Source organism: Cheilinus undulatus, linkage group 23 (assembly GCF_018320785.1).
Source record: "Cheilinus undulatus linkage group 23, ASM1832078v1, whole genome shotgun sequence".
Taxonomy (NCBI): domain Eukaryota; kingdom Metazoa; phylum Chordata; class Actinopteri; order Labriformes; family Labridae; genus Cheilinus; species Cheilinus undulatus.
In genome coordinates this window covers 1,744,603-1,767,824 of record NC_054887.1, presented here as the reverse complement: position 1 = coordinate 1,767,824, position 23,222 = coordinate 1,744,603, and the positions used below count along the sequence as shown (strand labels likewise).

The 23,222-nt window shown below is 41.5% G+C and overlaps 1 protein-coding gene across 13 annotated transcripts in view; it reads left to right on the top strand.

The window, feature by feature from the left end:
* sox5 (SRY-box transcription factor 5) overlaps positions 1-23,222 on the top strand; it is a 384,599-nt gene that overhangs the window by 356,353 nt on the left and 5,024 nt on the right. For 8 of the 13 annotated variants that reach the window (XM_041780726.1, XM_041780725.1, XM_041780733.1 and 5 more), the window contains 6 exons: positions 4,205-4,369; positions 10,022-10,220; positions 16,312-16,487; positions 19,404-19,506; positions 19,958-20,131; positions 21,047-21,263. In XM_041780726.1, the coding sequence (XP_041636660.1) occupies positions 4,205-4,369; positions 10,022-10,220; positions 16,312-16,487; positions 19,404-19,506; positions 19,958-20,131; positions 21,047-21,263 (1,034 nt within the window). The remainder of the gene's footprint in view (positions 1-4,204; positions 4,370-10,021; positions 10,221-16,311; positions 16,488-19,403; positions 19,507-19,957; positions 20,132-21,046; positions 21,264-23,222) is intronic. The other 5 variants (XM_041780731.1, XM_041780721.1, XM_041780730.1 and 2 more) reach the window with 4 other exon arrangements.

Genomic DNA, 23,222 nt, shown 5'->3' with positions numbered 1-23,222 from the left:
CACACAGTGACCCCTACTGGCCAGGAGGTGAATCGATTCAGAGGATTTGCTGAATTGATATTGAATTGAGGGGGGAAACATTGTGATGCATCGATTAATCAATATTTTACCCACCCCTAAACAGATCTCATCATCACACATGGACATAAAGAACATGGTCAGTTAGGTTTATCACTTAAAGGTCATTCCCTGGATCATTCACATTTAAAGCAGAGAATTTCAGCCTCACATGGGGGAAATAAGGACTCACAGAATCATTCCTTCACAACAGGATGATACAAAAAGAGATAATAAATACAGAGAATTACACTACAGATTACTGGGAGACGAGCCGTTGGATGTGAATTATCTCCAGCAGAACGTCAGCCTCATCGATATCAATCGGCCTGTAATCTGTAGCCACAGTTAGTGAACACTGTTGAAAGTTTGCTTCTTGCAGGATTGTCTCCAGCATGTCCTGCCTTTGGCTGGGGGGCCGGCTCTCTGCATTGGCGGCGTGCGTGGCTTAAGGCCTTCTCCACATGGCGCTGAACACGCGATTGTTTCTGGAAATGTCCGTGTAAGCACAGAACCCCTGAAAACGACTGAAAACGCTGTAGTATATTTGCTAAGCCTGTTGGTGGCGCTGTAACGCTGCCATGGAAATGGACCAAAAAGAGAGAAGCGTGCATGCATATAGAGCTTTTTTGCTGAAATACATGCACCTACATGTACCTAAGACACAAGAGAAAAGAAAAAGTGACACCCTAAAAAAGCCCTATGCATGCTTTTCTTACCAAAAGACCTTTGTATAAACTACTTAATCACTGCTTTATCATGGTTTTCGTCAATATTTTCAAATCTAATTTTGGCAGCCTCGGAGCAGACAAAGCCTCGTGCCCCCCAAAGATCTTTGGTGCCCCTGGACCCCAGGTTGGGAACCAATGATGCAGTTGGCTGCGCCAATACGACAAAAAACTTTTGCTTCTACTCCTGAATTTGTCTCCATGTGGGCGGGGCCTGAGACTCTATGAAGTCTGGGTAACTCCGTTCATTTCAACAGTAAGTGTAAACAACATAAGTGTTATCTACCAAAATCACTACGGCTTTCTGATCTCGTAAACTACGGGATGGGTCGAGGGTCTTACAGAATGCATGTACGTTTATCTTGCAACAAAAAAATAATGGCATTAAAATTAATTTGAGTTAATGCGTTATTAATGAGTTAACTGAAAGCCCTAAACTGTACAACATGTTGAATTCAAACAAAATAACCTCTCTAACTGAGCACAGAAACAATCGTTACATTAGTTACATTAGTCATCCAAAGACTGAATATTCAACAAAGGACAGAGAAAGTCCCCAAAATGATCCGAGCACACTCTAATGCTGTACTCTGTCTCCTCTAAATAAAGAAAAGATGTTAGATCTCTCAGCCAAGAATAAGGAGACAGAGGCTTCTGGTCCTTCCAGTGAAGTGAAATATGTCTGCAGGCCATGAGAGAAGCAAAAGCACCATTCCTCTCCCTGTAGCCAAATCCTCAGGAACACCAAAAATAGAAATGAGAGGGCTGGGAGCCACCGGCCGTTGAAGGGGCTTTGGTTGTGTATCATAGATGTTAGACTAGAATGAGTTTAGCTTCGGACAAGAAAAACACATGATTAGCAGGAGAAATGGTGCATCTGCTTAACAACACTAACTTTAGTTTGGCTTTAGAAAGCTATTTATCCTGATAGCTAAAGAGAGATATCGTTAATTTCATCACAGTTGAGATGAACCCACGGCCTGAAGGGGAAGACAGAGCTGGGTCCATGAGACAATCAGGTGGCAATCTGAGAAACAATGCTTGCCCCAAGTAAAGCTTCTGTTTTCAGAAAAATGCATGAAAAAGATTCTGGATTACAGTCATTTTAGTATAACTTACTTTACTGTGTGTGTTATAGCAGATGCTGACACTCTGGCATGCTTTTATTTCCTAAATGAAGGCCATTACTATCAGATACTCATTTTTCAAGATTTCTTTCAGTAAAGCTCTCAGGTACTAGAAAGCTGTATGTCTAAATCTGAAATATTATTCCTCCAGAAAATCTATAAAAAGGGGACTTTGACCTCAGAAATTAATCAGATTGATCAGTTTGTTTCCCAGACTTCTACAGAAGACTTTAATTGTCAAACTTAATTGTACCATTTATGCAATTTTTCACACATTTATCCCATTTTTGGCCATTTTCACATTTTTTTTTGCCACTTTTCACCCAATTAAACTATCTTTGCCATTTAAAAAAAACCCCTCTTTTTCCTATTTTTTTTGCCATTTTTTTCCTTAAGCTACCTTTTGCCATTAAATACCACTTGCTTCCTATTTTTTGCCACTCTTGACTGCTTTTTGCGCATTGTTGTCACTTTTCTCTCATTTTTTGCCATGTTTTTGCCCCTTTGGACTATTTCTGCCACCTTTAACATGTTTTTATTGCTACTTCAAACCATTTTTGCCACTTTTCACCACTTAGATCGTGGCTTTTGCGAAGGTGTTTTTCAACAATTTGGCTCTTCGGTTGAGCGGGGTAGAGTAAAACCGCTGTAAGGTATTAATTTCTAAATAAAACCTGAACAGTCCCTGACACGTGCCCCTCTCATCCCACACTTACAGGAAGTAATATTTCCTAAAACATCACATCGTTTCTTCAAGAGATGGTTTTATTCATCTGACTGTTTTGATTTATTGTCACAAATACTGTTGATCTTTTAAGAATTAAACGTATCTGATTTAGAATGAAAGGGAAAGTTTGAGAACTCCATTAAAAGCCATTCAAAGAAAGAGAAAAGCTGCAGCCTTGGACTGAATATTGTTGTTTCCACGTTTGAGTGACAGTCAGGCGGAGATTATTTCAAATTCAAATCTGATTTTCTTCCTAATAGTACTTCTTTGTGCCTGAATCTATCGTTTTTCTTGTTTGTACAAAAAGAGATAGATGTCTTTATTTCAGATAGCAGAGGGAAGCAGCAGCTAATATGGCTGTCAGAGACGATAGAGAGAGGTACAAACAGGCAGGCAGGGAGCAGAGAGAGAGATAGCAGTGACAGCATCTTTTCCTTGTCCATTTGCATAAACCAGCCTTTGTTTGACGCCGGTGGCCAGCAGCCAAGCACCAACAGAAGGACGGAAGTTAAACTCAAAAAAAAAAAAAAAGGATGGTCCTCTTCCAGAAAAATCTTCCACCAGAAATAAATAATAACAAAAGTATTCAAAAAATAACAACACATCAGTTACTTCTCACTAAAGAAGCGTTCTGTTGCTCTTCAGACGACAGAATATCAATTGTGAGGGAACAAAAACTGCGTCTTAGAGATTTGTATTAGCCCACATGAAAGTAATTGAGCTTTGCAGGACAATTCTGAGGAGGAAGATTGGGAAAAGAAGTGCTTATGAATATTGAAGCTCCTTCCAAGTTGAGAATATTATGCTGTGTCTGCTACTGTGGAAATGCAGGCCAGAGACTGTTTTGTGTGATACAATGGTATTGCATAAATATTCCCAAGTATGTTCACACCATAGCAGCTCAAGACATAATGCTTTTATTTAATTAGAAATTAATTCAATACAAAGAGTGAAGCCCTGTTTTTGTCTATTTCCTGGTGCAGTCATTAAAACAATCTCTTTTTATTTAAGACGCTGCTTTTCACGTCTTATAGTCAGAAAACATCACAAGGGCTAAAGACGCTCTGGCATGTCCCATCTGGCTCCAAAATATTCCCTCCCTCTCTCACCGTCCTCACCCTTTTGCCTTCTCCATCATCACTTTTTTTCACCTTGAGAGGGAGCCCGGCTCCGTGGCCTGACCTCGATAGCCAGAATGTTTTCCCTTTCTCCCACGATGCACCTGGAGGGGACATGGCCATCTCTGGGCCTGTCAGAGAGGCTGTTAGCGCTTCTCCCATGGGGTGAGGGAGGGGGTTGACAGTGAAGATGTCCCTCTCTATCCCTCTCTGTCACACAAACAGAGGCCGGGCCACTAATGGCCTCTTCTTCCAGAGCTTTTTAGCCGGCGTCTTCTTTTTTGTTTGTGTGCTCTCGAGTATTCATTTATTCATGTCGCCCTTTTCTTCTCCTTTCTCCCTCCTCCCCTCTCTTTTCTTTTCCCGCTGGCCCCCCTCCCCTATCCCGTCCCAACTCGACACTTGTCCGTCTCCGTCTTCTCTCTACCTGTCTCTCTGACCTTGCAGCAGTTGTATGCAGCTCAGCTGGCGGCCATGCAGGTTTCCCCAGGGGCGAAGCAGCACGGAGGTAGTCTTCCTCCTCAAGCCAACCTGGGCACACACTCCCCACCCACCAACACACACTCTCAGAGCGACAAGGGCCGCAGCTCCCCTCCACCAAACAAGACCAAGGTAAGGGAAAGGAGAGGCCTCTGCTGGTGTGTTTGCTCGTATGTGTGTTTAACACTAGAAAGGCCTTTAGATGACGGATTCAGTCCACACACAGTCTGGGTGGCAATTATTAAATATATAGTAAATCTGATAAATGATAACCATGGAGGCAGATTATTAAATGGCTTTCCTGGAGCTCCTTTTGATCATTTATTTCTGCAAGTTAATGAGTAAATATCTACAGTTGCAACTCATTTAATGGTCTAGTAAAATCCAAGTTCAGATATTGTAGTTTCACTTGCTAATTCCTTAATTTGTCAGAAAAACTGTCTATTTGAGCTCCAGTTTTCTTTCTGTCTACACTTTGGCCTTTCTTGTTCTATAACACAGACTGAGAGAGTGAACGCCTGCAGTGCATGAGCTGAAATGTGTGTCCAAGCTTGTTTGAAGGCTCCTTCACATGCAGTCATTCGTTTTTTTAATCAAGCACGTGTCCTGAGCATCCACACACCTTGGTTCAAACTCTCACCTGCCTCTACAGAGAGCCCAACTTCACAAGACTTATCCCCGAGCTCCAGTCGCCGTGTGGTCACTGTGGATTTTAGGATGTTTTGGTGTTTGTGCCGTTTTCTCGGCTGGCTGCACAATAGAGGCGAGAGGACACCTCGTGTCCATCCAAGTGGAATTCTATGAATATCTGGTCAGGCGTTGGGACCCCGACCTACTCCCCTCAATACACACGCACACACAGCCCCCATGACCCCCTGCCATCATTTTGTCTGCCAGCGACCCCCCACAAGTGTACCAGTCAGTCAACACGCACACGCACCCTAAGACACAGGATCAGACTTGAGTAGGACAACACTATTAAAGTCACACAGAGTTTGACAGTCTCGTTTCCTGCTAACGCCACATTTTAGCACATAAACTACTTTCAGAACTTTCTAAACTTTCTTTCTTCTCTTTCCTCTCTCCTCGTCTCTTTTCACCTCCTCCTTCTTTCTTCTTGTCATCAGTGACACATAATTGAAAGTACGTTTTGCCTGCTCAAGTCAAATTAAAGATTCAGAGGCTCTTATTGTGGCTCTGTGATTCTCTCCTAGCAGATTTCTAACAGTAAAACATTCCCTCTGAGTCATGGATCTTAAACCATTTTTAACATTTAAATGTGAAATTCCTGATAAAGTCATCAGCAAATGTCCCCTAGTCGACTAGTTTTGGTTTTCTAACAAGTTCTAGGTGACTAGATGAAGTCCACACTCTCCCACCCGGGCTGTCCGCCCCTCCCCACGTCTCCATCACAAACACACACTTCACTATCACACCCCACTGGCACACCCTTCATATTACCATATATATGGAGTTGGGCTGAAGTGCCATGACCCGCGGTGGAGGGAAAGTGGAAGGCCGTAATGGCCTCAACAGTCCAGCAGGAGTGGTGGACTTGGGAGTGGACCCTCATGGCATCCAACATGCCCAGTGGAGCCAAACTGGCCTGTTGATCGCACCACCATATTGATGTTTGTCACAGTTTGTGAGCATAGACGAACTTAAGATTTGCGCCCTGTGGTGTTTTATAGGTATTTGTTGCTCCTTTTCTCTTTATTTCTTTTCTGTCAGCTGATATCTATCAACCCCCCGTGTTTTTTTCTTTCTAGGCTTATTTAAATCAGACTGACCACTGCACGGCTCTCACTCTCTTCTAACTCTCTCTTCTCTCTCTCTTTGGGTGAGTGACATGTATATTTCAAAGGTGTGCTCCCTCTGTGGGCTCCCTCTCAAGTCTCTAGTCATTTAGAGCCATGCTGTCTGCCTCTGCTCACAGCTGTTTGGACTCAGGCACATAGCGCTTAAGTGCTTTACCCTCGGGTGAGACACGGGCACACACACACTTGCACAAATGCACACAACACACAGGTGTTGGAGAAAACACCATGCCAAATGGAGACAGTGCTGCCCCATCACACACACACACACACACATGCACAAATCACTGCAGCATGCATGTGGCTTTCTTATATGCAAGAGTGGACCTTAAGATGCAGGCAGGCATGCATACACACCTATACAATGGTGCAATTCAGATTATCCACCATATGCAGCCTAGCCTGCTGACATGCAACACACGCTGAGGCAAAAGTAACAGTGCATCAATCAGAAGTCAACATGTAGCACTGATTTCCTGGTATTATAATAAAAGTAAGACAGGTGTGTCAAAGCTTACACATCAGAACAGCTTTCTCTAATCAGGGCAGGGTGTCAAAGTCAGCCACAGCAGGGGCTGGATTCTGAATTTAGGTCCAACCTGAGAGCCCAACAGCGTCAGGATTTAACTGTAAACTGTCAATATTATTTTCAACAGTGATGAATTATGGGATGGAAAGGAAAAATTAAGATAAATGATTCTGAGATTTAAAAAAAAAGTCAAAATGATACGTTTAAAGGCTCAAAATCTGAGATAAAAAGTCAAACTTTCATGTTTAAAAGATGAAAACACTAAATTAAATGTTCAAGTAATGTCTTTAAAAGGCAAATATATACATTAGAAAGTCATAACAATGATTTAAAGGTTAAAATAAGAGATTAAATTCAAAATCAGGGGTTTTAACGGTCAAAATATGAAATAAAATTCAAAATTAGGAGTTTTAAAGGTCTAAAAATTAGATAAAATTCAAAATCACGAGTTTAAAAGGTCAAAATATGAGATAAGATTCAATATCAGAAGTTTCTAAAGTCAAAACAAGAGAAAAAATTCAAAGTCATCAGTTTTAAAGGTCAAAATATACGTTAAAATTCAAAATCAGGAGTTTGTAAGGTCAAAATATGAGATAAAATTCATGATTATGAATTTTATAGGTCAAAATATGAATTGAATTTTTAAATTGTGTACTTAACTGGTCAAAATATAAGATAAAAGTCAAAGTTAGGAGTTGAAGAGGTCAAAACACAAGATAGAGTTCAAAATAATGATTTAAAAATGTCAAAATATTACTTAAAATTTTAAATTATTAACCTTAAAGGTCAAAATTTGACATAAACAATTTGAATTTATAAGAAACACAAATAAATTTCTTTTCTCACGTCCCTTACTTTGTAACTTATTATTTTTACTCTTTACTTGTTAGAATTTTTATGACTAAACAAGGATGTTTGGAGGAAATCTGCAGACCTAATACTGGTGAGTTTGTTAAAATAAAAATATGATATGATCTAGTGGGCCGGGTATAACTGTACCACAGGCCGTATTTGGCTCCGGAGCCTTACTTTGACACCCCTGAGTAAAAAAAAGAAAGTAGCTCTGAAAGGTAAAGTTATATCGGCATGACTGTTTTCCCCAAATACAAATGTGTAGAACGTTCCAAGTGCATTCACACACTTGAGGAGTGAGTGTTTGAATCAGTGCCACACACTATAAGTAATGTTGTCAAGTCTGCCTCTTCGGTGTTGTCTGCTGTCTGAGCGAATTAGATATGACAATATAATTAATATCCAAACAGTCGCTTCTAGCTGGGAGCAAAGGAGGAATCACGAAGACGGGAGGAATCGGGAAAGATGAAAGGAGAGAGGCTGGTGTTAAGGTCTACATGTGGACGGTGCCTGGAATAAACAATAGGAGCATGCAGACTGGTCCAGTGATGAGATGTGGAACGCTGATGTCGCTTTCACAAGAGTGAACAGACCACCCTCCTGCTTCCTCTCTGTCCCTCTGGCTCTCATTGTCACTCTGCATGTTTTCGGCCTCAAAGCTGGAGACTGTTTTCATCAGCCAAGAGAGACACAAAAGCAATTGTATTAATTCCAGATCCCAAGCCTTAACAGAGGCTTTAGAGGCCTAACACACACGCACAAACACACACACTGTCATGAGATTTAAAGCTTGTTGAACAATGTCTCATAGTGACAAATACACAAACACACACACACACACACGCACACACACAAGTGGGTCCAAGCCTCTCAGCTCGACTGTCTAAACTAATTCCTCCACACTGGCATAATGCAGGTTGGCCACCTTCCCACCATAGGATTTGGCTTGGCGCGGAGGGGAGACTCCCCCATCCACTGTACAAGAGGCTGAGGCATTATCTATTGGTAATAAATATTCAAACGCATTCCCAGCCAAAGCCCACCATAATATGGGTCAGGATTGAGAAGATCCAGCTCAGTTTTTCTTTCCTCCTTTCTCTGCTCTTCTTCTCCGGCCCATTGTCTCAATGAAGGCATCTTTGGGGGTCCTCCTTCTATTTAGAAAGACCCCCCTAATGAAGGACAATCCGGTTAGGCCTCATCACATCCACACACACACACACACACACACACAAAGTAGTGATGGCACACACGCACATACACATGTAGGGGCTTAATTGGAAAGGCTTAATTGAGTTGTGAGGGGCTCATAAGGCTTAGAACGACTCAAGGAGTGGGAATCAGGGAAAGTCGGCCTTAATGAGTGGATATGCCACACACACACACAAAGTACTTGTTCTCCTTTTTGGATTCGTCTGTATGCTGTATTCTACTCTGCCTAAGCAGCAATTAGACTAATGACCAGATAATAAAGACAAATAATGCCTCTGTGTTGGATGGTTTAGGTTTAGCTACAATAGAACATACCTGTAAAGTCCTGCAGCAGGATTGGCTGCTCTTTGCTGTGTCTACCTTTTAATTGGGAAGTTTTAATTACAGGGAGTTGTTGGTGTGCATCTGGCCCCTCTGCGATCTAATTCCTTTCTTCCTGTCATGTGACCCTCTGAGACTCCCCCCCGATTGGATTAGGTCATCGGCAGGGGTGGTGTTGCCATGACAGTTAATGTGATAACAGCCCCGGCGTCTTGCTGTGGTCCACATGCCGGTGCTGAGGTTAATCCCTGTGTCTTTGATTTGGACGGATGGCTAAAATGAATGATGGATGTATAAATACCAGTTGTAGTTTGACATTACTACACTGTCATATAAGAGAGCTGCTGGAGTCAACAAGTAGAGCAGTCTACTTCAGAACTTATTGATCGGTTGTGTGTGCTCCCTCCACACGCTGCTGTTCACAGCCGTGAAGGTCCCTTGTTTCTAATGGAGCAAGTGCACATTGAAGTGGCAGACAGCCCTCTGTTCTCTTTGCTTTTTGATGCTTTGAGATGTTACTGCATCTTTAGATTCTTTAAGCAGTGAAGTCTCACAGAGATGTCCTTCTTTGTGAATCATACAGATGCTGTAGTTATGAGAAGGATTTTGAGGTGTTGGCTCTGCTAAGGTTTCTTACCGCTGGCCTTGTTGGAAGCATGTTCAAGGCAGCATTATTGTGCATGTTTACTGGAGCCTGCATGTGGAGTGTGCACATGCATGTGCATGAATGTCTGCAGCTGCACTGTGATGGGAAGTCCCTTTGCATGTGAGTGTCAGTGGACCCCACCAAAATCTATTTATTTTGTGTTTATTTTGTTGTGCTATTAATCGTTTCATTATGAAAAGCTGTTTGGTAACAGGCAGTGGCATGCACCTCATCATCTGTCCCACCAGGCTTGCCATAGAATTCTATGCATGGGCTTTCGTTTAAGGAGTAAATGTTAAAGCCTAAATTGCAAGTGAGAAAGGGGGAGGGGTCCCCACCCTTCCTCCTGCTTCCAAATTTTTACGGTGGTCACAGCAGGCGAAACTTTGCTGTTTTGGTTTTTGCAGGACAGTGAGGGTGCACAGCCACTGAACCTGTCGGCCAAGCCTAAGGCATCCGAGAGCAAGTCACCCAACTCCCCCCCAACTTCCCCACAGGTCCCTGCTGCTGCTGCTGGCGCCACCAAGTTAGGCCCCGCCGGCTCCATGAAGCACAGCGTCGCCCCCTCCAGCATCGGCGGACCTCCGGCCAGAGTCAGCTCCATTGGTAAGTGGATTTATGTTTCAATTGCAGACACCGCAGCAGTACCTGGGCATGAGCTGATAGTTTCCAAGTTTGTTAATGCAGAGATTTTACCAAACGTGACAAGGAGACAAAGTTTTTTGAGACAGAAAGGAGTTATTTTGTTTTTCTGTCAAACGTAGTGACTGAGTTAACGTAACAGTGCTCATGCTGTGATGGAAGGGACTGTGCTGTTTGCAAAAATAATGATTTTATAGGTTAATTATCAGTAAATTAAAACTTTAAAACAATCTAACAAAAGCACTAAAACAGGTGAACAGCAGGAAAAATGATGGTGACCTCTAGAGCTGCATTGAATTTAATTTTAATCACATTTGTTAAATACAGTATGCTGCTTAAATCTGGTCTGGTTATAAACCAGGTTTTGTGAATATTATATTATATTGTTTATTTACATGGAAATTTAATCTGCTCAACTCCTCTCGTCTCCATAAATCAGCCTCTCCTTTATTAAGGTCTTCACTGCTTTGTTTGCTAACATTTTAATGGCTGCACTCATGAATCCACTGTAACATGCGATCCCAGGGTGATCAAACTTTTTACTTTTTTTTTCATTTCTTTTGCCGTAGTTAACCCTTAGAGCTCAGCTGTTTTTTCACCATCGTGTCTTGTCTGGACTTTTTGTCTTTAAAAGCTTGTAAAGCATCAACCCTGTGGTGCACAGTCACGCTCTAAACATCCTTTTATTCAGGACAACCTGGGCTTTAAGAATATATCTACTACAGTAATGTCACTGGAATTAAAAAGAAAAAGCTATAGGACTCTAAAGACAAAGAACAAAACTAATCAGAATTTAGAATTCAAAGATTTTTATTGATAACACAGTAAACAATAGTCACTATTAACTTTTATTACTACTATAAAACTTTTCTTTGTACAGACTTGTTCTCCATCTCTTAGGGATAAAACAGTGAAAAAATTAACATTCTGTGACTAAAGGTTCTCAAAATATCTACATATATACAAAACAAGTCCATGATTAGATTCATTTGTTCCATTCCTCAAAACAGTAGAGACACAACAGCTTGCCATTGGTCAACAGGCTCTCCCACAATGCCTTGCAGGTAAACAATATGGTGATGCCTATGGCAGAAAACCAAAGTAAATGATCAAAGATGGATTGAAAATTTATTAAAAAAGACGCTCATTATCTGATCTAATGACGTGGATTTAAACTTTAAAACCCCGAAAAGTTCCTGAAGTTCAGGGCTCACGGCGTCCTTTAGGTCAACGGAGACATTGAGGGTAGAAAACGAACAACATGAAGATCAGATTTCAGAGGAGAAAAAAAAGCGTCTATGAATTATGTTTCAAAAGTTATTAACATTTTTATAAACTCATCACTTCTTGTTGTATACGACAACGCCGACCTCAGAGACCCCAGAAAGTCAGCCAAGTTCCAGGCTCGCCAGAAAATGTTCTGTAAGAGCTACGAATGCATGGAGGACATGATCAGAAAGGCACAACAGGGAGCTTTCATAGGAAATAACAAGTTAGTGTCTACAACTTATGGTTCAAAAGTTAAAAGTTCAGAATATGAGCATTCCCCAAACCGAGGTAAAGTATACTCAGTGTAAGACAGCACAAAAGACATTTAAAAGATTTTAACGACAAATAGAAAATCTCTCTGTTTAGCCATCATTAGCTAAATTACTCTCCAAAGCGGTCATATTACGCTGAAATATTGAGTATCACTTGATAAAATCCCTTCACTCTGTAATGTATGTTTCAGTACAAACATTGTGTGGCCCATCAGTGGAGCATTTGGAGACTGCTGCTGTTTCGTATTTGACTGAACGTTAGAGCAGAATGTTTGTCTCAGCCCAGCCCTGGGAGAGGGTTAGTGACAGGGCGTAAGGGTTTCAAAATTAAAGATGAGCAATTAGAAAATCATCAGAATAATTGTGACTATTATTTTGGCCAAAACTGTGCAGCCCTGTAAACTTCTATCTGCGAACACTTAAGCATCTCAGTTTGCATGAGCCTGAATGAGAAGGAAAACGTCTAAGTTTATTTAATCTTATGCCTTATTCTCCTTCCTTCTCTTCAACTAAATGACTCTGAGTGTTGTTACAGGCTTTCCTAATAAATTTGTTTAACACAGCAGAGTTTTTCAAACAAACACAATTGAAGGGAAACTCCCAAATGAACAAATATTACCCCGATCCTGAAAATGTAAAAACATTAATGTATTAGAACTGTATTATTCTAAAGTGAAAAGCAAAAGAGAGCAGAGAACTGTCAGATCCACTACAGAAGTGCCAGAGCACTTAAAACTCTTAAAGAAAGGACTTTCCAATTGTCCTATAATTAAATAAATGTCTTCAAGGAAATAGTAGTGGTGTTGGTTATGAATAGCATTTTCCTGGTAGTGTTTCAGTTGTTCCTAATGCTAGCACCATAATCATAGCCGGCCATATGTATACATACATAAAATATGACATAAATGAATCACCATTTTGTACTCCTAATCCATTTTTCACGCCACACTGATAGTTCAAATATTACACATATGTAACAGGCTATAATTAGTGTGTTTGTGTTTTTCCTCCGTGCTGCTATTTGCCTCGGGGCGGCTTCATTGTTATGTGTTTATTAGTGACTGAAAGAGACATAGGAGAGAGGGGAAGGAGAGAGAGATGGGGATTAGCAGGGTTTTTTTTTTTTCCAAGCGATGAAGCGGGGGAATAATAAAGAGAAGAGCGCATGACAGACAGGAGGTATCACCAATGAGATTAGACAAGCCTCTTACATGAGCCAGGACAGCGCAAACACCCGGCATTAATGACACAATGGCAGCACACACACACAAGCACACACAAAAGCTCACAATCCCACCTCCTCCTCCACTGCAATAGACAGTTAGTCATTTTTTTCCTGACTTCTTGGCTAATCTCACTGTTTTTCAACAAATCGGCGGATTTAATATCAGATTAGTGGATTTGCAGTCCCAGATGTTTTTTGTTCAGAAAAATGGATTACAGTGTTTAAAGTTTGTGTGTGATCCCTGCTGAATTATTTGTGTGTGGGGAGAGGGGTGTTTTGTGTTGCAGATCCAGTTTATGTTGTAGTTCCTGGTCCCATCTGTTGCCACTGGGTTTAGCCGGTCACATTTGTTATTGCTGTTCATCGTCGCACAAGGATTCCTGTTACAAGTTCAGAGGGGAGAGAGGGCGCAGACAAATTGGAAAAGAGTCTAGAGGAGGTCGTTTTGATGTGGGAGTGATTATTTCTGTGTGTGGGTGGTGTAGAGTATGAATATGGGCTTAGGTTTTATAAATCAGACCCAAGAAACAAACAGACGTGCCTGTGTTGGATGCAGTGGAAATTAAAAAGGTGGGGATTAGAAGAAGTGTGAGATTTTAGATATAACTTAAGAAAACAGGTGAAAGATGAAGGTGATGCTAAAAATTCTAATTAAAAATGTAAAAAGTAGGACTTGGAAAAAACATGCTCGGCCATTAAAATGCACATTTACACTAATGCTGCGAATACGACTGTCGTACTCACCTGCTTCCTGCTTTCCTGCTGAGTGGGTGTGTGCTTATTGCAGTTAAACATTTTCATACATCATCTGCTTCTGAATACCTAAAATATGCACACACACTGATACTACTCTAATGCTAGGGCTGGGCAATTTATCGCAAATTAGATTAAATCGCACTATCACCAGCTGCAGTTTTCAAATCGCTGAAGGTGCAATATTTATTTTTTTATTTATTTTTTCTTTTTAGATTTTTTTGGGGCTTTATGTGATAGAAGAGGACAGTGGATAGAGTCGGAAACAGGGATGAGAGAATGGGGAAAGTTTCCACAGGTCAGATTCAAACCTAGGCCCTTAAACCACTAGGCCATCTGCGCCCCCCAGTGCAATAATTCTTTAACTGAAAATTACTGCCAAAATACCAGTTTACAACATATTTTTGCAGCAGAGATGTCGTGCATTACATACCATGCAATTATGCAAGTGACATTTTTTTAAGTGTCTAAATAACCCCTACTTTCTTCATTTTTGTACATTTTTCTTATTGAATATGAGAATGACATAAAAATGCTCACTTCTTTCAATACAAGAATTCATGTGTGATTTGCAATACGAGCCAAAATCAGCACAATAAATTATTTTTTCAGATTTGTTCAGCCCTCGTTTACTCTAATATTATGTTGGTTATAATGTGGAATAATTATTGCTTGTGTTTGTTGGAAAATAAAATATATATTCCCCCAATATATTGGGGGAAAAAATCGCAATAAGACTATTTTCCCAACGCCCTCAGCCCTATCTGACAGTCTAGCCCGTCTGGGGTGCAGGTGGTTTGGGGCGCCCCATGTGCGCTGGCGGCCGGGTGTGAGTCCGGCCTGTGGCCCTTTACCCTTTATCTACTGTCCTCCTCTGTCAGTGAAGGCACATAAAGCCCAAAACTAAAACTTAAAAAGAAAAGAGTCTATCTTCATTTACCCTATTATATAAAAGTGTATGTCACAGAAGAAGAAAAATGTCAGAACTCTTTAAGAGCTTCTGGGATAAAGGCTCATATCTGCTTAGTACTGCTGCTGCTGTTGCAGTGATTATGCATACTCAGTCTTTTTTACTGTCTGGATCAAATCTGCAGGTTAAAAGATTATTAGTTTATTTTCAATAGTGGCACCTTACATGATGTTCTTGTGTTCATTTCCATACAGCACCTTGTTTCCTTTTCTGACATCTGCCGGCCCAAAGGCACACTCTCTTTCTCTGTCTTCATCTGTCCATCAATCCATCAATCTGTCTCCCCATCTCTAACTAAACTGAAGGCCTGTCAGCGCCTGTAACTTTAACTGCGCTCACACATTTGTCTCCGTCCCTTCATAAAACACTGCCCCGACCTCCCCGCCTGCCCTGTTTCTGTGGTCAGGATGGACTGCGCCTGTCTGTAGAGATTTGGCGATCAGAGAGAATCCAAACTTTTATGTTAGGAGTGAGAGAAAAACAGAGGAGGGCCCTCCTTGCTCCCTTCTATCTGGGTCACATTCGCTGTCTGGACAGTTGGCTTTGCTGTCAGTTTAAGCAAGACTCACATACACATTCATGAGTGCAAGAATATCACCCTGTGCCCCTCCCTCACTTCTGACTCCAGATTAAAATTGACTGCCACCCGATTCTGTTCTCCCTTTTCTGTCCTCTGTCAGCATCAACCCTGCTGCCCCTCTGCCCGCTTTTTTGGCCTCGCTCCCATCCAGATTTTCCGGTTATGACTTTTGAAAGAGTTCACAGCTCTGTCATTACCAATCTGAAGCTGGTAATCTGGCCTGAGATGGCATTAGCAGTGCGGATTAGCGCTGATAAAGGCCCCATAAGCCAGCCACGGCTCTTTGTTGAGAGCTAACCCGACTGATAGAGTGAGGCGATAGCAGCACACACGAGCCCTCTCTCTCTCTCAAACACTCACACAGTCAGAGCAGATGCTGCCGATGCCTCATCGGCAGCTAAGCTGCGGAAATAATACAAATAATAGGCGGCGAGGAGGAGCGGGGAGATGTGATCTGTGGTAGGTGGCAAGACAGATGTTCTCAATGGGGGGAAATTAGCAGAACTTGTAAGCCATGATAAGAGTCATCTGACCCGCTCTCTGAAGTAGAACTGTAATGCTCTGAGAAGACTAGAAGGCAGAGGCAGAGGTCCAGGTGTGTGTGTTCACAGCTGAGGGCAGGTGTGTGTGTGTGTGGGGGGGGTCGGCTCTAGCTTCAGGCACGCTCTGACTCACTCATTCAGCCTGACAGTCAAGTGGTCAGTGTGTGATTGTGTTTAGCTGAGAGGAAAGGAGATATAAACACACAAATGCCCTGGCAAACTCCCCCATCCACTGTTTATTAATGTCTTTACCTCATGGTTCAGGAGGAGATTTATTCTGGATCAAAAACTCCAAACACAAACTCTGTTCATCCCAATATTCACTCTCAGCAGTGTCTTCATATTTAAAGAAAAATCCACATTTTTGTTCACTGTAAAAAAAGATGAAATTAATTGCCTTTATTCTCCCCGTGTCTCTGTCCTCTTTCTGTCCCCGTGTCTCAGCAGACTTGTTGTCGTCGCTGTCCTCCACAGCCTACCTGAACGACCACGAGGCCGTCACCAAGGCCTTCGCCGAGGCCCGGCAGATGAAGGAGCAGCTAAAGAGAGAGCAGCAGGTCCTGGACGCTAAAGTCGCCGCTGTCAGCAACCTCAGCTTAAACAATGGACGCTCAGACAAGGTAAACCACTCTACACCACATGTGGACCACAGCACTTACAACGGTGTAAAATTAACATTAGACAACTTTAACAACTGCCCAGTAACAGAGGAAAAAAGCAGAGTGAATTAAAATTCTCTAAATTAAAAAATAAGACATTTGAAAGTGTTGATTTTATATTAAAAATGACAGAAAAAGCTCAGTTGCCAACCTGAATTATCTTTAAAAAAGTGTCTGTATGTTATTGATACAGGTCCAACTATCCTAATTTTTATAAGTCATATTTTTACTTGAAATCTTTTTATTGATTGTTTGATCTAAATCACTTTTAAATGCTTTTTATTGACTCTTTTTCTAGTTAAAATGCAAATCATAAGAGATTCTCATTAATTTCCAGGTATTAAACTAAAAATAAATAAATAAAGTAAATGATTTCAAATTGTTCAAATTTGTAAATTAAAAGAGGAATAAAAATATCTAAAGTCAAAACCAGCCGTAGTGTTTCAGTGCTGAATTTTGTCTGCCATCCGTACTGCACCATGTAGGAGGTAAATCAGTGTACAATGTGCGCACAGAAATGCGTTGCAGCTAAACAGGGCCAGATAAGGTAAAACCAGAGGCGTCTCTAAAGTAATGAGTGTGTCTGTAAGGCTCACTGCAGGGCTACGAGCGTGTGTGTGTGTGTGTGTGTGTGTGTGCGTACGTGTGGCAGAGCGGAGCGTCGAGGAGACGGTAATGTGAAGTGACGGCGCCGGCTCCTCGGCAGCGTGGCTAAATTGTGGTTATTTGTTAAACACATTGGGAGTCAGCTGGTGCACACGCGTGCACGCGCGCACACAGGAGCAGTGTGCTCAAAGCATCTGCACCGCTGACATTCAACAGCTCCGTCTCTTTCTTCCTTTTTTCTACTCGCTCATCTGATGTGTTTCAAACAGTCAAGCCCACACTCATCTGCGGATTCAATCCAGTTTTTGTGCACATTGTGCATAGCAACATACTGTACAGAATAAAAGCTTCAGTCTAATAGCCAATTAGATTCACACCAGGGGAAATTGATATATTCTTGTGGGAAGTGAAGGAACATGATGATTCTTATTTGAGCAGCATTTACACAGCTTGTTCCACGCATTCATTGCATTAAATGGAGCTATTAAGCTCTTTAACTCCAAAGCAGGGAAAAAACAATTCTTGACATGTTTTATTATATAATGTTTGTGCTTTTTTAAAATGTGTAAGTCATGTATAAGCATAGCAAGGTTTCTTTTGTGCCGTCACACTGGTTATAATGGTCAAAATTGAATTTTTGAGCTTTTTCTCCTGTTAAACTGAGGATTTGTTTCTATTTTCAATATCTTTCTGTTTAAATGAGACTCTTTCTGAGCTTCCAAAGCCAGGCGCTCACGCTGACTCCTGCTCCGCGGCCCTTTGGCTTTGAGCTGCATGAATGTGAAGCGGGCAGGCTCTCTGCGTGCAAATACAACAGTGTCATCTCTGACACACTCAGAGGATTAGTTTTGTCACTACTTTGTGTCTTGGCTCCAGTGTCAGCCATTCAATCCACTTTCCTCATGTACTGTACCGGGGCTTAATGTCAGACTAGCCTGTCATCCACTCTGTCTCCCTGTTCATCTCCGTCTCTGTCTCACTCACAGCAAAAAGCCTTTTCTTACCGCACACTGAAGCTTAAATGGAAACACATTTTTCCTCTGTTTGCCTTGAACAAGGCTGAGTGAAATGAGGTGAATTCCCCTCAGTTTTTGTGATTTACATACAAAATGATTGATTCATTCCAACCCACATGCAGATATTTCATTTATCAGAACATAATGCATTGAAAATTAAATGCTTTGTATATGGTGAGAAAATATTTCATCGCCTCTGCCTTGCATTCTCGCCTTTCTATCTACATTTTTTTTCCAATCAGAGGAAAATTTATCACTAACAATTAAACTCTGCCTGACTAAAAACAGAAAATGCTTTCATTATCATTCTGCCCTCCCTCCATCCAGCCCAGCAGCTCACCAGGGTCACATGTAAATGGAGAGGGACACTTTTTGGAAGGTTGTTTTAGAAGACGACAGTGTTTTGTGGGCCGCTCCTAATCGTATAATTAAACTGTAAAACGCTGGCACCGATTCTCGGCGGTGTGTGCGCGGACGCACAAGAGTGTGCGTTTGTCGACAGTCAGGTTCCAGCGCAGAGTGTGCCGGCTGCTTGCATTAAGCATGTAAATGCTCAGTAAATCAGCCTTTTATTGGTTGTAATAAATACCCAGGGGGCCGTGCGGCGTGGCCTCGCTCTCGTCCGCGCCGCACTCTCTCGTTCTCTCTCTCTCTCTAATGCGTCGACCCTCGGGGGCCTCAGCAAGAGAGAGGCAAGCCGCTGCACTCCACTCTTGCAGGTGGCTGCCAGGAGTGACTGCACACGCTGGCTGGCTCACGCACACACTTACGATATACAGTAAACATCCAAATAGGACTGAATGTAATCAGCATTCTTCCACATGCAAACAGATGTGTGTTCAAGCATGCAGGCATTCTGCACTCTAACAATTTGATGTTGACATTAGCATTCACATAAATTTACAGCAAAACAAACTGAAAAACACAAACTGTGGGCTGAAATGGCTCCTGATTCCCCCTCCTGTGTTTGGATGTAAAAATATATATTTGATGATTTATCTGACTTTCTCCACATCTTCAGAACAAGTTTTATTGTACAGTTTGGCTCAAGGCCAACAGAAAACTAATTCACTATCTTTGCGAGACAAAAACAAAGAGCTGTGCCTTAACTGCGAAATTAATTATCTGACAAATAAAAACTTTGAGAGAGGAGAAAAATCTCTGTCAAATCCATTAGAGGAACTAGATGATTGTCTGCTTTCATACATTCACAGCCGCTGACTCTGACCCGCTGTGAACTGTTTGTATTGTTTAGGACAAGGCTGCCTTGGAGAGTCTGAGTCAACAGCTGAAGCAGCAGGCGGAGGACAAGTTCAGCCACGCCATGCTGGACTTCACCATGAGCGGAGACTCCGACGGTAGGACGCAGACACGCACACACCAGGGCTGTTATGTCAGAGTGGGATTTTTTTTTCTTTTTTACTATTGTTATAAGGAAGGGATTGAAAAATAGGATTTATTTCCTTTTTGCATGTTGATTCCTTTAACCAGCTTCCAATTCAGCAGAAAACATGGATTACCACATGGATGTACACATCAATAACATGCTGATATAAAGATAAACATCTATATTTATTATAACTGCTGCAAGAAAATCCCATAAAAGTTTTCACTACTGCAGCTCTTTATTTTGATTTAAAGCTTCTGTTCTGTTTATTTAGCTCTAATAGAATAGGCCTATTCTGGGATCCTACAGTCTTTTAAAGCCAAATTTAAGTGGGATTTGAATTTAGTTTGGTAAACTGTCCACTCCTCATCTTTATTTTCTGGCATGCTTTGCTCATGTTGCTCCTCCCTTCTTCCTCCTAGGCTCCCCCAGCGTGTCAGACTCCAGAATATTCCGGGAGGCGCGGGGTCGCAGCAACAATGAGCCCCACATTAAACGGCCAATGAATGCCTTCATGGTTTGGGCCAAAGACGAGAGGAGAAAGATTCTCCAGGCCTTCCCCGACATGCACAACTCCAACATCAGCAAGATCCTGGGTAAAGACACACAAACACAGAAGTCTGATTGACAGGATCCTTTGGCCCGCACTTCACTAAAACCACGACTGCACAAGGATGTACTGCGGTTTCCTTTTCAGATACACACAGTGATTTCATTACGAGCGGTGGCATCGTGTAAGCAGCTGTTAATGAACGGCTGGGGAGAGCACGGCTCCGACAAATGATGATATAATTCATTATGCATTAAACAAGCAGCGCGAGGCCGCCTGACATTTCCCCCGGACCGCCGGGATCGGCCCTGACATTTTAAAGAGCTCCTAAGCGTTTTATAACACAGGGAAATCTGGTTTTAATAAGCCTCCCCCACTCTCTCTCTCTCTCTCTCTTACTCGTTCTCGATTGCTAACAGATCGCAGACCAGAAAGAGGAAAAGACAGAGAGAGTGAACAGCCAAGTGCTGACAGCTTTTACCCATTAAACATACAGTAGTCGAGTGCAAATTCAGACCAGATATGAAACACACAGGGGAGGACATGCTGAGGATTACGCACACTCACCGAGACTGATAGCCCTGATTTAGGAGCAGAAACTGAGCAGAGAGACATGACGGCAGGTTTAGTCAAGTCCTCATTAGTCCACATGAGTACCTGTCGCCTTCACCACTCACCTCATTAAGCCCACTTTTGCTTTTTTCCTCTGTGAAACTTTCATTGATATGTGAGCGTGAAGCAGTCACATGTGTGTCAGCATGCACATGTGATCCGGGGTCATGCATGCCACATGGACAGTAGTTCGTCACACATGGCTGACATCCTCAGCACATGAAAATGTTTAAATCAGGATGCTTCTGTATGATCAGCTTCTGTTATTCCTTTTTCTCTTGTTTTAGATTAATTTTAGCCGTCTTTGCAGTGCCAATGACTAAAATGATTATTTTTGGTTTGTCTGCAGGCTCACGCTGGAAAGCCATGACCAACTTGGAGAAGCAGCCGTACTACGAGGAGCAGGCTCGCCTCAGTAAACAGCATTTGGAAAAATACCCGGACTACAAATACAAGCCCCGGCCTAAACGCACGTGTTTAGTGGACGGCAAGAAGCTGCGCATCGGCGAGTACAAGGCCATCATGAGGTCCCGCAGACAGGAAATGAGACAATACTTCAGTGTAGGGTGAGAAAAAGGATGAGGGAAGCCTTCTTAACAGCAGATACTTTTTCTCAAATAGTCTTAGAATACCAGTATCATTGTAATTTAACTTCAAATATTATCATAAGGGCAAGCATTGAATCTTATAATAGATATCAGTTTAGAGCAAAGACAAAGTGTGACAGTAGTCTTTGATAAAGATTGCACATTCTCTCATAAATCCAGGCTGTTAATCAAAAATAAATACAAGGTCGTGAAAAAATATCTCTAATTTAAAGATCCCTAAAAAGAGTTATGACCAGACAATACAGGAAAAATTGTACTATTTTATTTTTATTTTTGATGCAGATTTTTTAACAAAAAAGAGGAAATTAGAGCTGATAAGGTAGTGCCTTTACAGTACTAGAATTATATTTTAAATCAAACAAATTCATCTTTCTCAATTCAAACTCACACACCAGTTCAGCCCTCTGACACCATATTTTCAGTCCTCTAAACTAATAAATAAATAATAAATACTTAAATTTATTGCAGACCCATGTGTATGAGTGCCTCAGCAGATGAAATGGCAACTTCAACATCAACCAAAAATAAAAATAAGTAATAACAAATGTCATTAAACAATAAAACAAGTTGTGTCAGAGAGTTTGCTAAAGCATTCTTCTGGCATTTCATCTTTTTTTAAATTTATAATTATACATTTGTAAATGTGTAAACAATTGAAAATAGAAAAAGGTTAAAAAAACGGGGTAGGGATTTGTAAGTTTCACTTCTGCCTAATCCTTTTCAGCAATTTTGTTTGTTATTTTTTTGTTTAAAATGAAGTCATCCGTTGATTATTCAGCTATTATTATTATTAGCAGTAGTAGCAGTAGTGGTGGTATTATTATTACTATTATAATTGTTGTTGCTGTTTTACAAAAACCCAAATAAGCCATGTTAACATCAACTAAAACATAAAAATGCATGTCTTCATTTTAAAATATCAGGTATAATTTTTCCCTTCTGTGTATAAGCTGAGGTTCTTTGCAGATGCCCTCCTAATCAGCCCGTTTCAATTCCATGTCACCGGTGTTTTCTCCCTTTAGTGGGTTTTCACAGCTATTTTCAGCTTGTACCCATGTTTGTGTGGTTAAAATGGCGTCGTAGTTGGAATATGCTGAACACAGACTCATGATGTGTGGACATCAGGAGTCTATGTTCATCATCACACATCATGTGTGTGGACCTCGAGGAAGTTGTTCCTCTCCTGGAGCTCCAAACTGACTCCCATTGTAGAATGGCAGCTAGTCTACCTAACATTAGGTAGCAGAGATTCAGTCGGCCCTCTGAGATTGATTGGCACATGTACCGACCAATCAGGCGTGAGCTTTGACAAGTGATACAACAATGACATATAAGACATAAAAGCAGAGAAAGTGTTGCAGGAGTGGTGCAATGTTTGGATTTTTCCCTGTTTCCATCGGCTTCAGACAGGAGGGACGGGGGTTGTTCTGAAATGGGACATACTGATGGGACTCAGAGCCTGAAAATGGGACTGTCCTGGGTTAATCCGAACATATGATCACCCTGTTTACAAACCCACTTGTAGCTCACTGTTGTGCTACTTTAACGTCACCAACCATTGTTAAAAACGTTCAGAGTTATGCTTCTGTTGGCCGTTATGGTCAGGGGTCTCTTTTATAAACGTTACGTACACAAAAAGGGGCGGTAAAATGTGCTCTTCTGCAGGCAATCTGTGACCCATACGGAGAAAAATGAATTTATTATTTGCTGAATTTATTCCACTGTCCATATAATCAGAAGTAGACAGTTTCATTTTTTAAAGCATGCCTAGAGAGATTTATTTTACTTCCAAATATGAAAATGTGTTCATGTTTATCTTTTAAAACCCTGCATCCTGTATCAGAGTCTCACCTTGATTTGCTCTGATCGTAGGTGGTCAACTCCTTATCGCAGTGTGATTTTAAGTTTGACCAAACT